The following is a 22,495-nucleotide window of genomic DNA, read 5'->3' on the forward strand; positions in this document are numbered from 1 at the left end:
AGAGTAAGATTAATAGGTATTTTTTTTGTTTTACATAAACAAAACCTTTTTATTTGACCCTCTTTCTCAAAATGTATATAGAAAGCAAAATTACCATTTAATCAGTCTTCAATTACTCTAATTCCAAGTATTGTGTTTTCCTAGAAATTTTTCAAGAAGTTTGTATCAGTCTTTAAACATTAGACTTCAATATTCAGAGGGTTGTTGTGAGGGTCAATTGAGATTAATGGATCACAGATCTGGCACCAAATGGGAATTGAATTGAACCCAAATCCTCTGACTACAGAAGTTCTGAGTGCTCTTCCCTCTATACCAAACTGCTCCCCTAATAATAATGTATTTGAGAAACTTTAATGGTCATAAAGTGTCAAACAGATGTCAGCTATTAAACTCTCACTTGTCCTGAACAGCTTCTCAGATTGGGATTTAAATGCTTGGGGTCAACATCTGGCATTCTGTCTGGTGAGAGAAGCCAACGGCTGGAGAATGTGCCTGCATTGGCCAGCCCCAGAGAGAGATCCAATCCCTTGTTTCTTGCCCCTGAGAGCTCTGGCTAGGAGAGATGGTGCCTTCTTCCTTTCTCTTTTCAGGCAATAAGGCCCTGAAAGCCCCACTTTTAGGAGAGCAGAGGAAACAATAGGAAACTGTCCGTGCAGTCTCTTCAAGCCAGATCCCTGGACCTGGCGGGCTGCTCTCTGGAGGGTTCCTCCAGCCGCTCCTTGCCAGCATTACTGCTGGTGACTCCCCAGCTGGTCAGTAAAAACTTTCCCTGCTGGTTTTTTGCAGTCAGAGCCAGCAGCAAATTCTTTTGCTTCCTCTGAAGCAGATGACCAGGAAGTTTCAGAGGAGAACTTTGAAGAGCGAAAGTATCCAGGGGAAGTTACCTTAACCAACTTTAAGCTGAAGTTCCTCTCCAAGGACATTAAGAAGGAGCTGCTCACGTAAGTCCCCCTCCCTGGCTGGCAAGAGCCCCAGGAGAGTTTACCCAAGTTTGGGGAAAAGAACTGACATTATTTGAGAGTTGTAGATGCTTGGGGCTTCCTTCTATGCCATTGTCATGGACATGTGCCATGAGTGGGCTATTCCCATTTTGTTGAACGAGGTCGAATGGATCTGCTGCCTTATTGTTTCCCTAGGAGTATTTTCTCAGGCTGATTTGTTATTGCTGTTGTGGTTCATGTAGCTGTTGCTAGCACCCTGTGTGTGCCCCATCTCCCAGGGTTCTGGTCCTAAACATGCCTCACTTTAGGCAAAGCTAGGAAGCAAATCCAACAGCCGCTTTGAATAAGTTAACCATGGTCCCATGGTCCCAAGTCATCCTGAAGGAGATGGGGGAGATGGGAAGGGAAGGACAAAGACTGACTCTTTTCTACTTCCTTATTATTTATCACTCTTAATTATTCTGATTTTGAGCTTTTTTTTAAACACTGAAAGTCCTTTCTAATAGCATGGAATCTACCAGGCAAGAACCTTGTCATTTAGAATGAGAAGCATAATATGGAGGAAACCTAATTTGCTTGGTATGGCTGGCCCTTGGGAATTCTAGCTACCTTAGAAGGACGTGGCGGTCTCTTGCTCCCTTCTTCTCGGTAGAACTGACCAAGCTTCTGAGCCCTGGGAAACACAGGATAATGCCGGACTCCAGATTTAACTATGGATACATTTGATTCTCAATTTTCCACACATGCATTATCCACATTATAAGTCACCCCAAACACATTTCTAATCCCAGCATGCTTCTGGAATACTTTACCTCCCCCCTCCATGCCCCTCCCCACAGTTGGTATATGCTCAGAGAATGCAAATTTATTCAGTATTAACTCAAGAAGGGCATAATTAGGAAAGTAAATCCTCTCTAAAGAGATGGGATGTATTCATAAGACCAAATGTATTTGGAATGACTTTCAGATTATCTGCATCTCAGTGCCCCTCCTGGTGATTAGAATATGACTTTGTCTGGCTGACAGGGTGATTAGATCATCTCATTCCAGTATAGTCTTCAGAGATAAATTCTGAGCTATTCCCACTGGAACTCACTACGTGAGATTTGCCTGTATTACAGCCTGAGTCGCTCCCTCAGGGCTCTAGTGAAGGCCCTGGATTCAGGCTATATTTGGGTAGGTGGGGAAGGTGTACAAGTTTGCTTTGCTCACCAATATGGCAAAGGACAAAGCATTTTCCTCTTTGTCCACACACAAACATTCCAAAGAAGCAAGCTTACCCTAACTAGCCAGCGTCTGAAGTTAGTTCTCTATTGGGGCTTTAATTTTATTGGGGATTTTTCTCTTATGTTCTGATCTTGGTGATCCTTCCTTTAAGGGAAATAAAAGTTTGCACTAAATAAAATACAAGCTAGAAGGGTCTGCTATGTTCTGGTTAGGAGGTAATAGGGTCTAGTAGAAGGAACACTGATCTCGGAGAAGGAGCAATCTGGGTTCAAACCGCCATTCTGACCTACAGTAATCCCTTCCCCGACAAGACTTTCCCCGTTGAAGTTTTGATATAATGCTGGTCAGCATAGGAAATTAAATGGGAATTTGGGGGGAGTTTTGTGGAAGCTGCAGACATGTGAAGGCCAGCAGATGATGCAGAAAAAGTTTAGAAACTCAGAAATGCATAAAATATATGTATAGTATTATAATATCAACATATTTTATCTTTTAATGCCATAATAATTCAGACTTGTTCTCTGAATCAAAGGGAGGGTAGATTATTTTTCATGGATTTTCCAGATCATGGGGGAGCCCCATACCCCTAATGCCTGCCATGTGCAAGGGATAACTATAGTTGTCTTACCATGGGCAGGTCACTTAACTTCTGGAGGAGAGTCCATTTCCTCATTTATAATAATATCTGCATTTTTTTCTTTCTCACATGGGTATTATAAGGATCAAATGTGATAATGTATGTAAAGCACATTACAAACCTTCATAAACGTGAGTCATTGGTGGAAATAAGGACTTCCAAATAAGAAATTGCTCCTGGAAGGCTTGATTAGGTTTGGCTGCCCACATCTCTGTTCCCAGCTGCCCTGGGCCTGCGTTGGAGAGGGAGGGTTTCTCATCATTTTACAGGAGGACTCACTTTGGTACAAATCTGTTTCTCTCGGGGACTGACACTTTCTGTTTCTTTGTTCAGCTGTCCCACCCCAGGCTGTGATGGCAGTGGACATATCACTGGAAACTATGCCTCCCATCGCAGGTGCGTTGCCTTCTGATTTCAGGTTCTGACTCTTAAGCCTATTTTACGTGTGGATGGTTTGGTACTTCTTTTCCCTCCCTCAACTCACCCCTCCTGCCCCCCCTTTTTTTTGGCCTTACCCAGATATTCCATCTCTTCTCTTTCAGCCTTTCTGGTTGTCCTCTTGCTGACAAGAGCCTCAGAAACCTCATGGCTGCACACTCTGCTGACCTCAAGTATGTTTGCGCTCAACTTGAATCTCCTCTGGCCTGTGTTGACACCCTTGCTTTCCCTCTCTTCTTCCATAGAGGCCTCAGCCAAAACTCATCTCTCCAAAGGCCTGTGGGCCTGGGCCAAGCCCAGAGGGAAAGCTGGGGGACACCCCTTACTCTAAAAGGAGAAAATATTTGCCTGTCTGCCTGTCTGCCTGTCCGCCTGTCTGTCCGCCTGCCTGCTTTGGGGGCTTTAGACCTTCAGGAAGAGCTGTTTGGGGCTGTCTTGGGCTGCTGCTAGTGCTGCTATTACTGCTACTTCTTATAGCTCATTGCCTCAAGCTGCTTGGTCCATGTGATATCCCCTTGTTAGGCTAGGAGAGATGCTGGTCAGACGCTTGTGTCCCCAGGCCAGCCACCTTTCAGGTGGGCAGGCTGTTCAGTCCAATGAGTCATTTGGGCTTCTGGAGCTGAGATTCCAAGAGGAGGATACAGACAGGACCAGCCTCCCCTCAGCCTTCCAAGGCTTCCAAACTTTGCTGCTCCTTCTCCCCATCTGGTCCAGTTCACTAGCCTCCAGTAACAAAAAAAAAAGTCTTCAAAGAGTGTGGACTCTGGGTAGGGTTCACTGCCCCCTCGATATTTAGGAAAAGCTGCAGGGCTGCCCATGGAATGGTTCAGGGGGTAGCAGACCATGTGGCTTTTGCTAATTGTGAACTGGAAGCTGATGATGAAAGAAAATGCTATTCCTTTTTCCTTTTTTCTTGATACTTAAGCTGCTTCTGGACAATGACAGAGGCTCCTCAATCAATTCCCTGAACCTTCCTGTCCCTTTCTTCTGCTCCTCCTTCCCATCCTAACTGCCTTCCCTAACAGATGGATGAGGTCACCATCTCTCCTCACCTGCTCAAGGATAGCTTCACAGATGAGTTACCAAATGCCCAGAGGTTTCCCAGACTTTCAGTGCACATTTAGAAGGATGCAGTGCATTCTTTACAGTTATCCGTTGGGATCATGCCCTCAAAGAAGCTAGAACCATTGCTAAGAGCTGAATTATGGTGGGAGTGGGGGGAACATGAAAGGAGACTGCACCAGTGATATGACCTTGAAGGCTGGCCATTTACATTTTTCTCCTTGGAGCAGCAGGATTTGCTGGAGCTAGGCTATATCATCTTGCTCAGAAGCTTGGTAGCTTAGAAGGAATCAAGGATCCCCAACCTATCTGCTGAGAAGACCTAGGTTTGAGTTGCAGTTCCAACACTTGTGAGCTGTGTGATATAGGCAAATCAGTTAAGCTCTCTAAGATTCAATTTCCTCATCTGTGAAATGGGAACAATATTTGCCTTGTTTACATCAGCACAATGCCAAGAGGTAATGGGGGATGGAGCTGGTTGAAACTAGCTCCATGAGGACTGTGGTTCAGAAAAGTGGTTGATTTGGTCTCAGCTTGGTTGAATTGCACAATCACTTGAGGAAATATAAGGGTGGAATTTAGGGGAACTTTTGGAATATGGACAAGTGGTGTCTATTATCAGTAGTTATTTTGACTGGTTGTGATTGTGGAGCATATGGCCAAATTCGATTGTTTGCAAGAAAAAATAAAAAAAAAACAGGTACAGGTAAGTCTCCAGGGTTCAACCAACCAACTGGTATGTATTAAGCGCCTACTATTAAGTTCATAGGTAGCATAGTGGATAGGGTAGTATTTTTCATTTGAGTGCTCTGCAGCAAAGGAGAAAATATTGGAGGCATTACCAATGTTACCCTCATAAATAAGGCAAGAGCAACGTTTCCATTAGACTACATTTTTAGAGGGGCAGCTATGTGATACACTGGATAGTGCCAGGCCTAGAGTCAGGAAGAACTGAGTTCAAATCCAGCCTGAAACACTATCTGTGTCACCCTGGGATAGTCACTTCACCCTGTTAGCCTCAATTCTCTCATCTGTAAACTGAGCTGGAAAAGGGAATGGCAAACCACTCCAGTATCTTTGCTAAGAAAACCTCAAATGGGTTATACATAGAGTCAGACACCATTAAATGACTGAACACTATTAAGTGCCTACTACATGGAAGATGCTGTGCTGGGTTTCAGGGATTCAAGCACAAAAATGAAACAGTACCTGCGCTCAAGAGGCTTAAAATCAGGTTAACATTACAGAAAGCAGTTTCGGTTGGGTGAGGAGTTTGGAAGCCAGACTACAAAGGGTTGAAAAGTGAGTGAGAGGGGGAAAAAAGTGGAGGCAACTAGTATAAAGAGCATTTTCTACAGGAAGAGCATTTTCTTCTGAGAAGGAGTGGTGCTACATTGTTCAGAACACTGGAAAGTTTCCTTAGAGGCTATAATGAAAAGAGTGCTGGATTTGGATTCAAAGCTCAGTTCTGTTACTTGCTACTTCTGAGATCTTAAAGGGCTCCTTATGAGCCTAAGGTTCCTAATTTGTAAAATGAAGGGGTTGGACTAGATGAACTCTAAGGTCCTTTTCAGCCCCAAATCTATGATCCTATGTTTCTGGTATTCCACCCTATGGGAAAATCACCCAGGGAGCTGTATTTTGTGAGTGAATTTTCCATTCCTCTGAGGGATTTACTGTGCAGTGATTATGCTTGGTGCTTTTCCAGTAGCTAGGGATTAGCCTTCTAGTGTAAGTGAATTTATGATCATAAGGCCTTTCTGAGACAACGCTGGTGCAATGACTGTTTGAAACTTCCCCTCCCACCCCATCAGTCTCTAGGAGTCTTTGGGAGCTCCAGACATAACAACCTACCTTATGGGTTATTATGTGGAAAGTGATTTGTAAACTATAAATTCTTATATAAAGGTGAGCTATTATTATTGCCTCTTGGGTAAGAATGGTGGGAGGTAGCATCTTTTCTTTAGAAAATCATAGGTTCCCAGAATTAACAGGGACCTCAGAAGCCATTTAGTGTGACTCTTGCCTAAAGTAGGACTCCGCTCTACAGTACTTTCAACAAGTAGAAGTCATATAACCTATGCTTGAATATATACACCGATGGGGAATTTACTTTCCAACAAAGTAGTCCATTCCATTTTCTTACTGCCTCAAATACTGAAATCTGATTCACTGTCATTCCTACCCACACATCCTCTAGGGTCACACAGAAAATGCCTAATCCCTCATGCACATGACAGTCTTTCAAAACCTCAGTTAAATGACCTCTACTGAACAGTCAGGATAATTGGTGAGGGAGCAGGAACTGCAAAAAATTAAAGCTATCCAAGTCCAGTGGGGGCAAAAGCACCTGCTTGTTTTCCTCTTGGGGGCAGCTCCAGTATGCGACCACACGGAATCCTTTCTGTGGCTTCTGCCAAGTCATGTCTTCCACTATGAGGCAGCTGATAGAAGCTAGAGAATTCAGTATGCATCTTTCCTATGGACTCTGGCTTTCCTGAAAGCAGAAATGGGTGGGTGACTGTGGCTTAACCGGAAACAGGAACCATGTTCCAAACATCATTATGATGGAAGAGAGATGACTCTGCCCTCTGAATCCACAGAGAGGTTTGGGATCACAGCTACCCATCACAATCAGCCATTCAGCCTACAACAAGAAGAAATGGGTCAAAGTTGTCCATGTTCATTTCCTCTTGGCTGAGACATCTTCTGACCTCCTCATTTTGAGAAGTACTTTGTGGCAAAAGAGAAAAATATCTGAGGGATTACCAATATGTTACCCTCATAGATAAGGCAAGAGCAACATTTCCATTAGACTATATTGGGGGAGCAGCTAGGTGATGCAGTAGATGGTGCCAGGCCTGGAGTCAGGAAGAACTGAGTTCAAATCCAGCTTGAAATACTTACTATCTGTGTCACCCTGGGGTAGTCACTTAACCTTATTTGCCTCAGTTTCCTTATCTGTAAAATGAACTGGAAAAGGAAATGGCAAACTACTCCACTATCAAGACAATCCCAAATGGGGTCCCAAAGAGTTGGACACAACTGAACAACAATTGTAATTGGATCATTTTAGGAGCTAATAACTCCAAAATAAACATTTTCTGGAGGCTATATACCACCATAGCAGGTGTGGGTCTTTCTCTCCTATTCCATTCTCAAATCTGCCCTTCTTCAAGCCTTCCTGTCTTTCCTATTTTCTTCTTCTTCTCTTTTGTCTCTTTTCCTTCTCCTCCTCCTCCTCTTCTTCTTACTCTTCTTATTCTTCTACTACTACTACCTCATCCTCTTTCTCCTTAATATTTTGAAATTCTTCTCACCTCTAGCTATTTTTTGAAATGTGGTAGATGAATTCTTTTAAAACTTAGGAATAGCCACATAACTTTCCAGCTCTGACCTGGGTGAACTTTGAGAACAATAGTGTGGAAATGCCCCAGGACCTTATCCAGAATATAAACCAATGCAAGGTAGGCAGTGTAGAGTAATGGATAGAGCACTGGACTTGGAGTTGGGAAGACCTGAGTTTAAATCCCACAGACACTAGTTCTGTGACCCTAGGCAAGTCACTTAAATTCTCTAGGCTTCACTTTCCTTGTCTGTACAATGAGGGTGGTTGAACTTGATAGCCTCTGAGATCCCTTCCAGCCCTATATCTGTGATCCTAATTAGTTCCTGATACTGCCCAAGGGGAAACCTACTAAGCAGTCAGAGCAGTGCTCTCTTGGGTGATTAAGGTCTTTTAAGATGAAAAACCCATAAAGCATGGGAAGAATGCTCGCTGGGATCGGAGAACTTAGTTGGAGCCCTACAACCATCACTTACTACCTGTGGGACTTTAGACAAGTCACTCATTCTCCCCAAGCTTTGGTTTCCTAAATGAGGAGATTGGACTAGATACAGTCTAAGGTCGCTTCCAGGTCTAGAGTTATGATCTAGTGATCCTTGGACTTCTGGATTCAGAATATAGCCCCAGAGAGGTAGATGGAGCTGATGGGAAGCTTCAGAATTCTGAATCCTCCCAAATCTCTACATCACTCCAGTTTAAGTAGGGATGTGAAGCTCCTCTCCTAATTCCCACTGTTCAGGTGACTAAGTTACTCCTTTCCTTTCTTGTCCCTCTTCTTATTTTTCTAGCTCCACATTCCTGCCCAAATATAGTCACAAGAAGTAGATGGGCTATGATATGTATAGTTCATTAGCTCTAGAGGAGCGGTATTTAACTCTTGTGTGTCATGGATCCCTTTGGCATTCTGGTGAAATCCATGGACTCTTTTCTCAGAGTAATATTTTAAATACATAAAATGCACAATATTACAAAGGAAATCAATTATACTAGAATGCCATATATATGTATACATATATATGTGTATATATATATACATATACATATTTACAAGTCCATGAACTTTTAAAAAGTTAAGAACCCTTGGATTAAAACAAAGTGTAAAGTTGTTCAAATCCAGTCAGGGCAAAAGTACCTGCTTTGTTGTTGTGCAGTAGTGTCTGACTCTTTGTGACCTCATTTGGGGTTTTTGTAGTGGCATTGAAATGGTTTGCCATTTCCTTCTCCAGCTCATTTTACAGATGAGGAACTGAGGCAAACAGGTTTAAATGACTTGCCCAGGATTTCACAACTAGTAAGTGTGGGAGGCCAAATTTGAACTCATGAAGAAGAGTCTTCCTGACTCCAAACCCAGTGCTCTACCCACTGTACCACTTAGCTGCCCAACTTGATTTGCCTTCTTGAAAATTGTTTTGTTTAGTGACCCGTATTTTGTGCCAGAACAGGCTCAGGCTTCCTTTTCTGGGATTCTAATGAAGCTGGACTCTATAATACCCAGACTTTCTAGAGGAATCATTGAGCAAAAGGCTGTAGCTTTAAATTGATCCATGTTACGCTGATTTCTATGTAACAGATTCATTTCTGGAGGGATATGTTATACCAAAGAAATCTTTTTTAAACTTTTCCCCTTAGAAATTGGAATCATATTTTTGCCAAGATTAAATGAACTTGAACACTTAGAGATGGGGCTTGGCTCAGGACTTCAGTCTCACAAGGCTTAAGCAGCTTTATATTTGGGCCAAGTTCCTGTCTTGGGAGATGGGGCACAATATGCTTTGTTGTAATGAGGAATCTGGAAGAGCTTTGTAGCAAGAGAGACTGACCCTTCATTGAGGCCCACTTGGAAATCCTGCCCTTCTCAACATATACCCCATTTACACCTGAATTATATAATTAGAGATTACCCTGTAATTAGGGAGTCACAGAAAGGCTGATCCTCCCAGCCTGCAACTTTCCTACCTGCCCAGCATGGAGAAAACTACCTGGGGACACAGTGAGCAAGTGGGCTTCACCTTAACTCTCTCAGTGAGTCTGGGCCTAACCAGATTGCCCTTTGAAAACCTATGCACAAAGGAGTTGGTTTGCAGAATGCATAACAGTTGAACATGAGGACTCACCCTGGATGGGGAGAAACCAGAAAGTCCTTCAAACAAGCCACAGGTGTGTAGTACAGCAGCAGGTGCAGACACTGAGCAGGCGGAGGGAAGGGGGGAGAAGTGACAGAGTATGTCCCTCTTGTGAGCAGCCACACATCTGCTGTTTGTAGAAGCCTCTTGTGATATGTTTGCTGAAACAAACACATACATGCTACAACCATTAGTCTGTGTTTGACAACTAGCATTCATTTCTGTAGGATGGCAAGGGATGTGTTTCCGCAGTCCATAACGTCTGCGGCTTTTGAAGGTGGAGTGTGGGCTTTTGCCGTAACTTACCCACTTTCATAAATATCAGCTTTGTCTCTCACCTGCTCAAAGAAAGGCCTTTCTGATTCTATGTGAGTTCTTGGGCCCCAGACAAGGTAACTTGAGCAGCTGCAGATACAGAGGGATGCTGTGAAAATTCAAACTGCATGGTATAATTTTTAATGGCTAGAAATATTTTCCAAAGCACAGGATCTCTAACAAAAAGAGTTCAGAGCAGGAATGAAGAGACTTGCAGCTCTACTGTATGCAGGGATATTGGCTCCCTCAGAGCCCCATGGTGGGCTTGGTACCAGTCACAGCAGTTGTTCCTCCTTTGTTCTCGAAGAGACCATGACATCAGGAAGGTGATGCCATGACTTGCAAGTGAATGGATTTAAGTGAAGGAGGGCTGTGCAAAGCCACCAGCCTCACTTTCTCCTTCAGAGACATCTGGGTCCAATGGCAAGATACAGATCAGGATGACTGGAGATGGCCCCCAGCCACAGCAGTTGAAGCCTATGCAAAGGAGCCAATCTTTTCTTTTCTCACCAAACCATGAAATACTCATCACTTCAACTGGAGTAATCGACTGTCAAGACTTTGGGGGTGGGAGCCTCCTTCCCTTTCTGTTTACATGGGGTCTGGCATCTTTCTGCAGGTGTCTGGGAAACCCATAAGAGAATAAGTAAAAATCAAAAGACAAGGCCCTTGCTGAGGGATTCATAGGCTTATAGATTTAGAGATGGAATGGACTTCAAAAACCATCTGGTCTAACCCCTTTATTTTACAGATGAGGAAACTGAGGCCCAGAGGGGTTAAATAACTTCAATATCACAGAGGCAAATAGGTTGCTGAGTCAGGATTCAGACCTAAGTCCTCTAATTCCAAATCCTGGGAGATTTAAGTTAAAGTACCGAGTACTATAATTGTTCTTGTTTTTATACTCAGATACTCCAATGGAGCTGTGACTTCCTCAAACCGGATAGTCCCAAAAAGGAACATGTGGCAACCCACCCATGTCTGCCCCATCCTGTACAACCCATGTCCATGTCCTCCCCTAAGTTCACCACCAGGGGCAAACTATTATAGAATCATAGATCTAGAGCAGGAAGGCCATCTAGTCCAACCCTCTCATTCTGTAGATGAGAGAAATTGAGCCCAGGGAGGTTAAGTAAATATTACAGACAGTATTCATTTTATGTAAATTTGCGTTATGCAGATTCAACTGGGACAAGCTACAGGACCCCTAGATGGCTGGTGGTAGGTCTCCTGCTTCTGGCAGGAACTGCAGTGGGCTGCCAGTACAGCCCCAAGCCTGAAATCCTCTGCTGGCTGTGGGGATTAAGGGAGGTGGGCAGGCACTGAAGCCACTCTGGCTATGGGGGCCACAGGTAGGGATGGCCCCACCTGGGGAAGAGGAGGGCTGGGGAATGGTCCATTTATGTTAAACGAGAACTGGCTATATCGTGAATTATTGTTTTAATTTTTTTACAAGTCACATACTTCCAGACTTCAGTGGGAATATTTGACCTTAGCAATATATAGGAATGCATTTCAATGGTGCTGTTCACAACCTGACCCCATCGTCTCATCCTGTGTCATCCTTATCTATGTCCTGCCATAAATCTTCCCAAGATCTGCCCTTCTTCTAGTTCTTTTAATATTCTGTGAGTATCAGATAATAATTCTCCTTATCCACTTATCACAAGTAATAACCTCACAGATTTGATCATAACCTCATCTGGATGGATCAAGGATGATCATGATGTATACTGGCTTTCAATTATGTAATCAATCAACAAGAATTTATTAAAAGTCTATTTTATGCCAGGCACTGTGCTAGGCACTGGGAATACAAAGACAAAATTGGAACAGTCCCCTGCCCTCAAGAAGCTTACATCGCCTTCTTGTTAAGAAAGCCTCACCACAAGGCAAAGAACGAACTTGCCAACAGGTTTATATGAAGGAGGAAGAAAGGATGGATATGGAAATGAAATAGAGTCACTTTTCTGAAAATTTAGTTTATAATGAAGGGTAAATGGACTGGTTTGAGACAGTATCTAGAAACTATATGAAACATAGAGGTAAAGGAAAGAGATTAATTCATATTTTTATGAGAGACCCAAGTTAGCTGGGATTTAGATGTATGCAGAGGCAGCAATTTCCAGCTAAAATGAAGAGGCAACTTTTGGAACTAGATGGAAGAGTTCGAGTCACATTTCTTTGGTGGCTGTGGGAGTGGATAGAGGGAGAGTGGGTAGCACTGAGGAAGAAAAAATGTGCATACAGACCAAAGGAACCAAGTTCCAGAGCTAAGAGAATGACCTAGTTATCCTGGGAGTAAGACTTAAGTAACTTACCAAGTTATCCAAGAGGTGCCCATTTCAATAACAAAGTTATTGCCTGTAAGAAAGAGCAGCCTGAACACTGCCTGTATCTACAGGTAAAGCGCTCTTATGTTCTACACTGATTGTTGAGCATATACTGCGCTAAAAACAGCAAAGGAGATGTTGCATGAAGAAAAAGCCAAAGTCCACAATGGGGAAAATTGTGGAGAACTCCCCCATTCTTTTGAATAGGGGAGGAAAAAATGTGATTGATAAAATACCAGAGGGCCTTTTATGTTAACATTTACCCTGAGTCCATTACATCACATGGATAAATCTTGTTCAATGGAAAAAGCCTTTAGATGAGAGTCAGAAAACCTGAATTCTAGCATGAAATTTTCCAGAAGTTAACCTCAGCCATATTATTTAAACTCTCTGAGCCTCAGATTCTTTATTTTTAAATGAACATGAGCGTGTTTTGCCTAACATATCGTAAGACTGATGTGAAGATAAAGTATGACAATAGCTGTTAAGCACTTTATAAAATAATATAAAGACCATAGATTTGAAACAGGAAGGAATCTTACAGGTCATCTAGTTGAATAGATAAGAAAACTGAGGCCTCAGAAATGTTAGGTGACTTTTCCAAAGTCACACATGTATTAAGTGGTAAAGCTAGTATTTGAATGCAAGTTCTCTTACTATAAATCCTGTGTTATTTCTATCAAACAATCCAGAAAAAAAATGTCATAACAAAATAGGGAATGATATTTTGTCTTTTTTTGGTTTAAAAGTTATTGAGGTACTGGTTACAGGATAACTCAGAAGACAGAAATTTGTTTCAAAAGGTTTCAAAATTCAATTAAGTGACCACAAAGCCAATGTGCACAGAACTATAGTTATTCATTGAGTCTATCATGAAATCTCTGATATTCAACCTGCTGAGAAGAGAAACTCTCTGTCATTTAGTATTTGGTGAGCTAGAACTTTCTGTTATATTAGTTCAGATAGCCTTTGTTTGTAAGCCTTTTTGTTAAATCCATTTATGCCTATAAGAGTGAAAACACAAAATGGCCAAAAAAAAACCCCAAACTGCTATAATGATAGCACACATCCCTCAAACGAACATGATGAAGTGATTCTTCACAAAAATATATTTTCCTACCCCAGGCCATCCCACAGGAAAAAAAAATTGAAATTAAGAAATAACAAAAATTTCATGAAAGCCTATTCTTGCAACCCCATGGCAGACAGGCTAATTTTTTATAATGTGGAGAGTGAGAGTTTAGGATTGGGGGTTTTTCCCCATTTCCCAAATAGCAGAAGCTGTAATCATTAGAGCTATTATTTTACATTAATTCCAGAGCTTATAGCTTTTATTTATACATAAATAATAGCCCCTTCTCAGGGGATTTTTAAGGCATCCAAGAAAGATTAAATTATGCTTAGTATAATTTTAGTGTTAATTTTTTTCCTTGAGATCTGATTTGTTGAAAATTGTTGTTCCATAGGTATATATGGCAATTCTATTAATCTTACACATGACACTCCCCAATCCTGCCAAATAGCAGAATACTTGGCATATTGTTATTATTAACATTTCCATTGGCCAGGCAAATCATAATCCTAATTTAATCTTGAGATCAGTATCAAAATTCAAATTCTAGATCCTCAAATAAAAATCTTAGGGAATGCCCCATTACCTTTTTTATTAACTGTAAAATACATAGTTCTATAGCAAAGAGTGAGTGTCTCTTTTTTGTGGGCCTTCCTATGATGCAGGGGTCTGCTTGAGCAACATTAGATCTATGGCTGGCAGAAAAAAAGTCTGATTATGTAACAAAATCTAAAAGTAATGCTTTGTGATTTGGCATAATGCTAAGGTTCTTGTAGGATGGCTAATTCAGATAACCTATTTGTTATCAGGACACAGGTCAAGGGGAATGGCTTGCTTATGTTTCACCTTTTCCCCTTTTTGGTTCTTTGTATCAGTGAGGATCGGATATGAGGATGTCACAAGGTGGGTAGGCCATCACCAAAATTCCATCAAAAACATTTCCATTCTGGGAAAGATGAGGGTGGGGGAGAGAGAAGAGGAGATATTCAGATGCTGCATTGGGGAGATATTCTAAGGGTGGGTGCATTTGGCCCATTTTTATTTTCACCTGCTCAGGTCTTTTTGTGGAAACCATCTCATTGGATTAGGTCAAGTGTATATTCATTTAAAAGATAAATCTTCCAAAGTCTGTTCACTGATCAGAGCCCTTCTAACCCTGATTTCCCATTCCTTTGCAGGTGCCCAACTCCTGGATGTGATGGTTCTGGTCACATAACGGGAAATTATGCATCACATAGGAGGTAAGATCTGCATAGAAATTATTTAGTTTTAAAGTTAGTGAAGATGGGAAAGGCACCATATTGGGGGAAGGGTAAGATGGATATGGGGTGGACAATGTTATAAAATTATGAATAAAACATTGAGGTTGCTAACAGTTGAAGTCTGTTTTTATCTCTTTAATATGAGATATTTTTTTTTGGTGTTTCTGGCATTTGATTAGGTAGCTCTTTTTAGTAGAATACAAGGACAGAAGGTCAGATTTTAGTTAATGTAATGCTCCTCTTAATAATTCTGCCTATTTATGACTTCTATTATTGCTTTAGAACATTAATAGGGGAGGTCTAATGCTCTTTTTTTTTTTCAACAAATCCATCAAAATTACAGTCTGTTAGCAGGTACCTAGACACCATTAATTACAGTCTGTCTCTCTACACATTCTCATCACATACCCCCCAAATATGGGCTTAAAAACTCCACTTTCCTACACTATATGAATGATGTAAGACATTGTGGTAAAGTCAAGAAAAAATGAATGAGCCAAATGGTTATAAGAAGTTATACTTCATGGAATAAAATGGTATTTTTTTTCTTTTTAAAAAACATAGTTTGTCAGGCTGCCCTCGTGCCAAGAAAAGTGGAATAAAAGTAACACCTACAAAAGATGATAAAGAGGACCCAGAGCTGATGAAGTAAGTCTTCCTGAATAACTAATTAATTCCTCTAAGAATTGAGTTAGTTTGTTTTGTTAACTTTAGAACAGAAACTAGGATCTTTCTGACTCTGGGAAAAAAAGGCATCAGTAGATTTTATTGAAGATTTTGGTCATTGGTAATCACTAGTAACATTGAAAGTGTGTGCAGTGTCTGACATCTAATAGACTAATTAATTTAAATATGAAAAAGAAAGTACACTAAGAAATTTTGTAAATTGACCTAAGGATTTCAGGAAGGAAGACTCTTCATAATATAATAAGCAGATAGGGAGCACAGTGGATAGAGTTAGGGACCTGAAGTCAGAAAGACCTGACTTCAAATTAGCTTCAGAAACTAATTAACTATGTGGCCCTGGTCAAGTCACTTAACCCCTCTATGTTTCAGTTTTATCATGTGTAAAATGCAGATAATAATAGCAAATGTCTCTCAGTGTTATAGTAAGGTTAAAATATTTGTAAAGGACTTTTCAATGCTAGCTATTTGTAGTAGTAATCTGGAAAGAACACTGGATTTGAAATCAGAGGACCTGGGTTTGAATCTTAACTCAGCTATTTACTATTACCTATGTGATCTTGGTCAAGTCACTTAACCTTAGGCCTACATTCCTTATTTGTAAAATGAGGGGGTTGAATTAGATGGCTTCTTAGTCCTAAATCTGATCCTTTTGGTCCTAATTCTATGATCCTATGAATCCAGAATTCTCAATATTGCATTTCAAAATGAAGCCATTTGATCAATGTCATCCTTGTAAATAAACCCAATAAGGATGGCCAAAGATGGAGTTATATTTTAATATAACCAATAACAACGTATATGTGTATGCATACAGCTTTGAATACTGATAGAAGTCATATAACTGCCTCAACATCATGAACTTTTCAAAAATGCTTTGAATTTTGGAATTTACAGAATTAACTTCTTGGGATAACATTTACAACACACTGTTTTCCTAGAGAATACTTGCTGCTAACAGGAAGGAAAGACATATTTAAAATAAATTTTGGATTTAACCAGGGTTTTTGGTAAGGAAACTAAGCCCATGAGTCTTTAGAGAGCACAATGGAGAATCATCTCCACAGGCAGAGAACACACTTTTTCTCTTGTTATAGATTACAAGGGTACAAATGCATACACACACAGGCAGAAATGACAATGAATGACCAGCATGAGAGGTGTCTGCCTAGCAGACTCATAGCTTAAAATAACATAGATGGCTCAAGCCATCTATCTTGAACCAAGCCCTTGACACTCTCGTGTTTAAAAGAATCTGACTCATAGAATGAGAAATTAGCAGAGGAGGGATCATTCTTTGCTCTAAGCATGCTAATTTTGCACCAGAAGACAAGATGGACCCCTGCTGTCTTTTTGAAAGCCCAATAACAGGTCTAGAGATAAGAGTGGGAATGTGTTACAAAAAGCATCAGGTCTCTGGGCCCCAGATACTCATCTGACTTTGGCGTTGCCCCATGTTATGTTTGCTTCAGGGTATAGAGGTAGCCCAAGGCTTAGCTGCCTTTTACTGTTAGCCTTTACCTAAGCCTTTATCTTTACACTTTCATGTCCTCCATTAAGTCCTTGTATTTCTCCATTCTCACTTGATTGCATCTAGAACAATAACTTGGGAGGTGGGGACTATGAATTAATTTAAAAGCTCTCACAAATTCTGGGGTCCAACTCCTCATTTCAGAGAGAGAGAGAGAGAGAGAGAGAGAGAGAGAGAGAGAGAGAGAGAGAGAGAGAGAGAGAGAGAGAGAGAGAGAGATTAGGCCCTCAGGCCCTCAGAGTTCTCCTTTCACCTGGAAGCAAGGATTGGGGGTGTCAAGCTGGAGGGAAGGAGTGGGTAGAATGCTACTACTGGTTTGTATGGTAACTGCAGTGCTGTGAGCTCTATGGAGGCTAGAGCTGCTCTCTTGTAATTGAACAGCTTTGTATGAGGGCACTCTGTACAGTAATTGTGCCCCAAAATGGGCACCTCAGATTGAGGTAATAAATTCTGGCAATAAACTGAAGTTTGTTGTAATGTACCCTATTCAATTCTGGTGACTCAGAAAAGCCTCCAAGAATCAGCTTCCGGATAAATAAATGAGAGCTGTTAACTAAAATTTAGAATCAGGCAGGTACAACTTGACCATCCACTCTTCCATATCTTATAAATTTGAAGCTGGAAGAGACCTTAAAGTTCACATCTATTCTAGGAGTTCTTAACTTTGTCTATGTCATGGATGTCTTTGACAGTCTGATGAAGCCTATAGACCCCTTCTCAAAATAATCTTTTAAAATGTAAACCAAAATATATAGGACTAACAAAGGAAAACATTTATATTGAAATGCAGTTATCAAAATATTTTTAAAAAACAAGTTCATAGACCCCAGATTAAGAACTCCTAATCTAGCCCAACACTACCTACTCCCTCATTTCCAGCCATTTTATTCACAAGAAACCTGAACCTCAGAGAGATTAAGTGACTTGCCTAAAATCTCACATATAGTAAGTAAGTATTAGGGCTAAGCTCTGAACCCAGTAAGGGACTAATGGAAAGAGCTCTGGCTGTGGAGTCAGACGACCTGGGTTCAAATCCTGCCTGTGATACTTACTCTATGTGTAACCTTGAACAAGTCACCTGACCACCCGAGGCCTCAAGTTCCATATTGGTAGAAATAAAAATTTTTTTAAAGGGGGGATTGGACTGTATGGGCTCTGATGTCCCTTATAGCTCTAGATCTGAGGTCCTCTGCCCTAAAAGCCAATGCTTTACCCACTGTACCAAGCTACCTTCCCTTCCATCTCCAGAAACTGGGACCAGTGACAGCATCTACTATAGTAAAGGTTCTTATCCTTTTTTTGTCTTAGATTCCACTGGCAATCTGGTGAAGCCTATGGACCCCTTCTAATAATAATATTTTTAAATGCATAAAATAAAATACATAGTATTATAATAGAAACAAATCTACTGAACTGCAGTTATCAATATATATGTGCATGTGTATATATATCCATATAACTGTTATCAGAATACATACATATCTATATGTGTGTATATATATACACATACATATATGCATGTGTGTGTGCATGTGTGTGTATGTATATGAAACACGTGTTCCTGGAACTCATGTAAAGGTCCTCTGCCCCCGTTCCCTTATAGCCCAGGAAGCTCTCTGCACTCTGAAATGCTTCAGTATTCAGGTGTTCTAGAAAAGGGAAGGAGCAAAGGAACCCAAAGCTGAAGTACTAGACAGAAGCTGACCGGACTCCACAGGGGAACCGCTCTGCCCAATTCTATATGAATGGAGGACAAGATGATCAGGACACAGGGAGCTTGTTCCCAACAACAAGGGGGCAAATTAGCAATGAGGACAAGTGGTTCTGATGCTGCCAAGTGGCCCAAGTCTTTGGGAATATGGCACTTTGTCTTCTCTAACAAGGTCAGCTCTGGGAAGGGCCCCAGCAGGCTCACATTAAAGCCGCTTAGCAGCAATTCCCTCCATCTGGGACCAAGAGCATCTTGGAACAGGTCCGAGTTGCTCTTGTCGTCACTGAGGAGAAAGCAATTTAGTACCTGTTGTTTTGTTGTTCATCCTTCAAGTAATTTACTACAGCTGTGATTGAATGGATCGCCTTGACCTCGAGGTCACCCAGGCGTACGCGGGAGGCACGGAGGATGGCAGGCAGCTTAATGGACCAGCCATCACGAACACTTCAGTAGGGGAAGAAATAGACAAAGCCAGCTGTTTTGCACAATAAGGCTTTAGTTTATTTTTTACAATAAAACTGTAATGAAAGTTAAATTAACAGTGTAAAATATGTCATGGTGTGCACCATAAAGGCTGCTGACTAAATGCTGGGGTATAGCGGTGTTTTAAAATTTTGTTAGGGTTTTTTTTCCCCGCTCCTGAGGATTTGATAATTTGTTTGTGATCTTATAAAAGCAATGCTGTTATGAATTTAGCAAGGACCCTGATGGCAGGGATGTTATAAGTGAATTGTGCTGCATTTGCAAATGATTAAAATCAAGATCAGCATTTTTCACATTAACTTGGAAAAGCAACTACCCTGTTTCGATGATGCTGTCAATTTGGCTTTTTTTTCTTCAAAAAAAAAAGAAATAAAATAAAACGTCTGCAGTGAAGGGGATATGGTGACTTTCAGAGACAGTTCAGCAGGCATTTTCTAGGGATGGATGATGAAGTTGCTAATTGCTTCCATGCCAAGGCTAGGGAGAGCGGTTCCCATTTAGTACCTCTGTTTTATAGGGTCTCCTCCCCGGAGCCATAAACTTTTAACAGTATTTATAATTGACTAGCATCTTTAAACAAATGCAGACCACAGCAGAAACTTTAATAGATGCACCAGGTTTTGTTGAATGGCTGAATCTAGTTAGCATGCTATTAGCTGGTGATTTGGAGGGGGTGGGGAAGGAAAAGAGTTTCTTTTTTTATGGTGTCACTCCCCCACCATGGTGAGATTAGGTTGTGTCAGCATTTGATGCAAATCCCTTTTCTCCCAACTTTATGACCAGCCATAAACTTTTGTGGATACCTTAGGCTGCAGAGTCCTAAGTCAGGCCCTTACCCCAGGACTGCTGACCACCACTGGTCATCTCCTCTGCGAAGGCTGTCTAGGAAGTCAATCATTCTTTGACAGCACTTTTTCAATGATGTTCTGCTGAGTATTGTAGAGTCATAGACCTAGAGAAGAAAAGGCTATAAACTCCAGTTCCCTCATCTTACAGTTAAGGAAAAACCAAGGTCCACAGAGTCTGAGTTACTTGCCCAAGGTCATACAGGTGCTAAGCATCAAAGGAAGGATTTGAACCTCTCCGGGTCCTCTGGTTCCATACACTCTTTCCACTGTGGTATGCTTCCTCCTGATGGCAGCAAAGTTGTTATCCATCATATAAGATTAGAGATCTTCTCATCCACTGGCGTAACTAATCCTTTCCCCTCAAATGCCCAAGATTGTGGGGTTTGGCAAGTGGTCCTATGCACAGGCCTTTACTGTCTGGTAGTGATGAATACTCAACGTAACCCATACTCAGATTAGGTTACTCCAAAATTGTAGATGACAGCAATATGTAAACATCGATTTACATAATGAACCATAAAGGCTTAATGGACTCAGTAGTATGTGCTGCACATCTTTTAATTGAACAATTTACCTGATAGCTCTGAAGATTCCAACATTCTTGTCTTTGAGGAAAACTGTACTATGCACAATTGGAAAGCTGAGTCTAAATGCAGCTTAAAATGTCAGTCATTTCTTTTAATGATTGGGGAAGGAGCAAAGAGTTTCATTAAGGATGCAAGTAAAAGCATTTCAGATCCAATCAAAAGGCTCTGTCCCAAAGTGATGGTTCACTTATTTTGTACTTTAGTTCCAATCACAGATGAACCCATATTTTTTTCAAGATAAGGGCCCTTTTCTATCTTGAGCCCTGGTACCAGACTCAGCTGTGCTGTGTGGCCCAGGTATGTACTATGTCCTCAGACCAAGCCCATTGGAGCTTAGTGAGAACATGAAGCAGCCAGTCTCTGTCTAATCATTGGGGTTCCCAGGGGTTCAGGGGGGATGTTGCATATTCACTAAATGAGAACAATCTGTTGCAAAGTAGCTATAGTGGACTCAGGTAGATGGGGTGGGGAGAAGAGGTAGTATGGAGCCACAGCTGGGCTACTATGGGGTAGCTTAGAGGGTATTGACTGATGGGTCCAGGATGGAGGCTTTCAAGAAGTAACTTCATTCTAGGCATTTTATCTTGAGCCTGTTAAGAATGATCCACAGGGCAGCTAGGAGGCACAGTGGATAAAGCACCAGCCCTGGAGTCAGGAGAACCTGAGTTCAAATCCGGCTTCAGACATTTGACACTTACTGGCTGTGTGACCTTGGACAAGTCACTTAGCCCCATTGCCTAGCCAAAAAAAAAAAACTATATAAAAAAAGAATGATCCAGAAAGTGTCAGCCAAGAACAGCTACCAAGGAAATTCAGTTGTGGGGGAGGCTGTTGTAATCAGGGAGCTAGGTCAGCATGTATAGGTTCAAGGGAACTTAGGGAACAGGGAAGCCAGAAGTTACTCCAAGAAATCAAGAGACCTCCATTGACAGAGAAGTCACTACTTGATCTCACTTGGTAGCTCAATCCATTTTTGGACAACTCTGAGTATTAGGAAATTCTTCCCTATACTGAGCTGAAGTATATGTTTAAACCTCTTACAACTCCTGCCCACCAGTCCTAATTCTTACCTCTGGGCCAAGCAGAATTATTCTTCTACAGAACAAGCCTTCAGATCATGTAATCACAGGCCAGAAGTTAGAAGGGACCTCAAATGCCATCCATTCTAACCTCATTTTGCAGATGAGGAAATGGAGACCCAGGGAGGGACATGACTTGTCTAAACATGACATGTGAGAGTTATAAGCATTTATACTCAGATCCTTTGACTCCAAAACCAATGTTCTTTTTACTCTTCATGGGATTTTCACTTTAAAAGATGTTAACCACCAAAGAGAAAATCCCAATTGAAGAAGCATTGGTCCAACTATGCAGCTGGCTTCCCCTCAGGCAGAATCAAACTAATTGCATCACATTGAACTCTAGATGAGGCCCTGGGGGCATTTTTACATTACTGCCCTTAGAGTTTACCTCTATCATAGCTGGAAAGACATCCTCCCAAAAAAATTATCCACTGGTTTAATTTTTTTTAAGCTATGAAAGTGAGAGGGGCTCTCACTTTCATTAATACTTTCACTATATGTCTCACGGTAATATATTGATGGTTAAATGAGATAATGGATATTAAAATGTTTTGCAACAGTAAAGACATCAGCTTCTATTTTTAATATTATCATTATTGTTATTATTATATTTGTGAAGGAGGCAAAGCTGGGTTTATTGGCCCCATTAGACAAATGAGAAAACTAAGGCCCAGAGAGGGGAAGTGAAAATAGCACTATCCTGAGAATTAGGAGAATAGAGGCTTCTCTTCCATTCTTCATTGTGTTACCTACTTGAGGATCTTTTCCAGTAAATATGCTTTGACTAGGGCCATTTTGCCTGAGAATGTAGGT

The 22,495-nt window shown here is 41.2% G+C and overlaps 1 protein-coding gene across 1 annotated transcript in view; it reads left to right on the top strand.

The window, feature by feature from the left end:
• MYT1 (myelin transcription factor 1) overlaps positions 1-22,495 on the top strand; it is an 82,091-nt gene that overhangs the window by 31,617 nt on the left and 27,979 nt on the right. Inside the window, exons 10-14 of the mRNA XM_078149163.1 lie at positions 787-941; positions 3,139-3,201; positions 3,348-3,416; positions 14,673-14,735; positions 15,321-15,404. Coding sequence (XP_078005289.1) covers positions 787-941; positions 3,139-3,201; positions 3,348-3,416; positions 14,673-14,735; positions 15,321-15,404 — 434 coding nt within the window. The remainder of the gene's footprint in view (positions 1-786; positions 942-3,138; positions 3,202-3,347; positions 3,417-14,672; positions 14,736-15,320; positions 15,405-22,495) is intronic.

This window comes from Phascolarctos cinereus, unplaced genomic scaffold, assembly GCF_003287225.1.
Source record: "Phascolarctos cinereus isolate Bilbo 61053 unplaced genomic scaffold, phaCin_HiC Scaffold_2;HRSCAF=192, whole genome shotgun sequence".
In the NCBI taxonomy this organism is placed as follows: Eukaryota; Metazoa; Chordata; class Mammalia; order Diprotodontia; family Phascolarctidae; genus Phascolarctos; species Phascolarctos cinereus.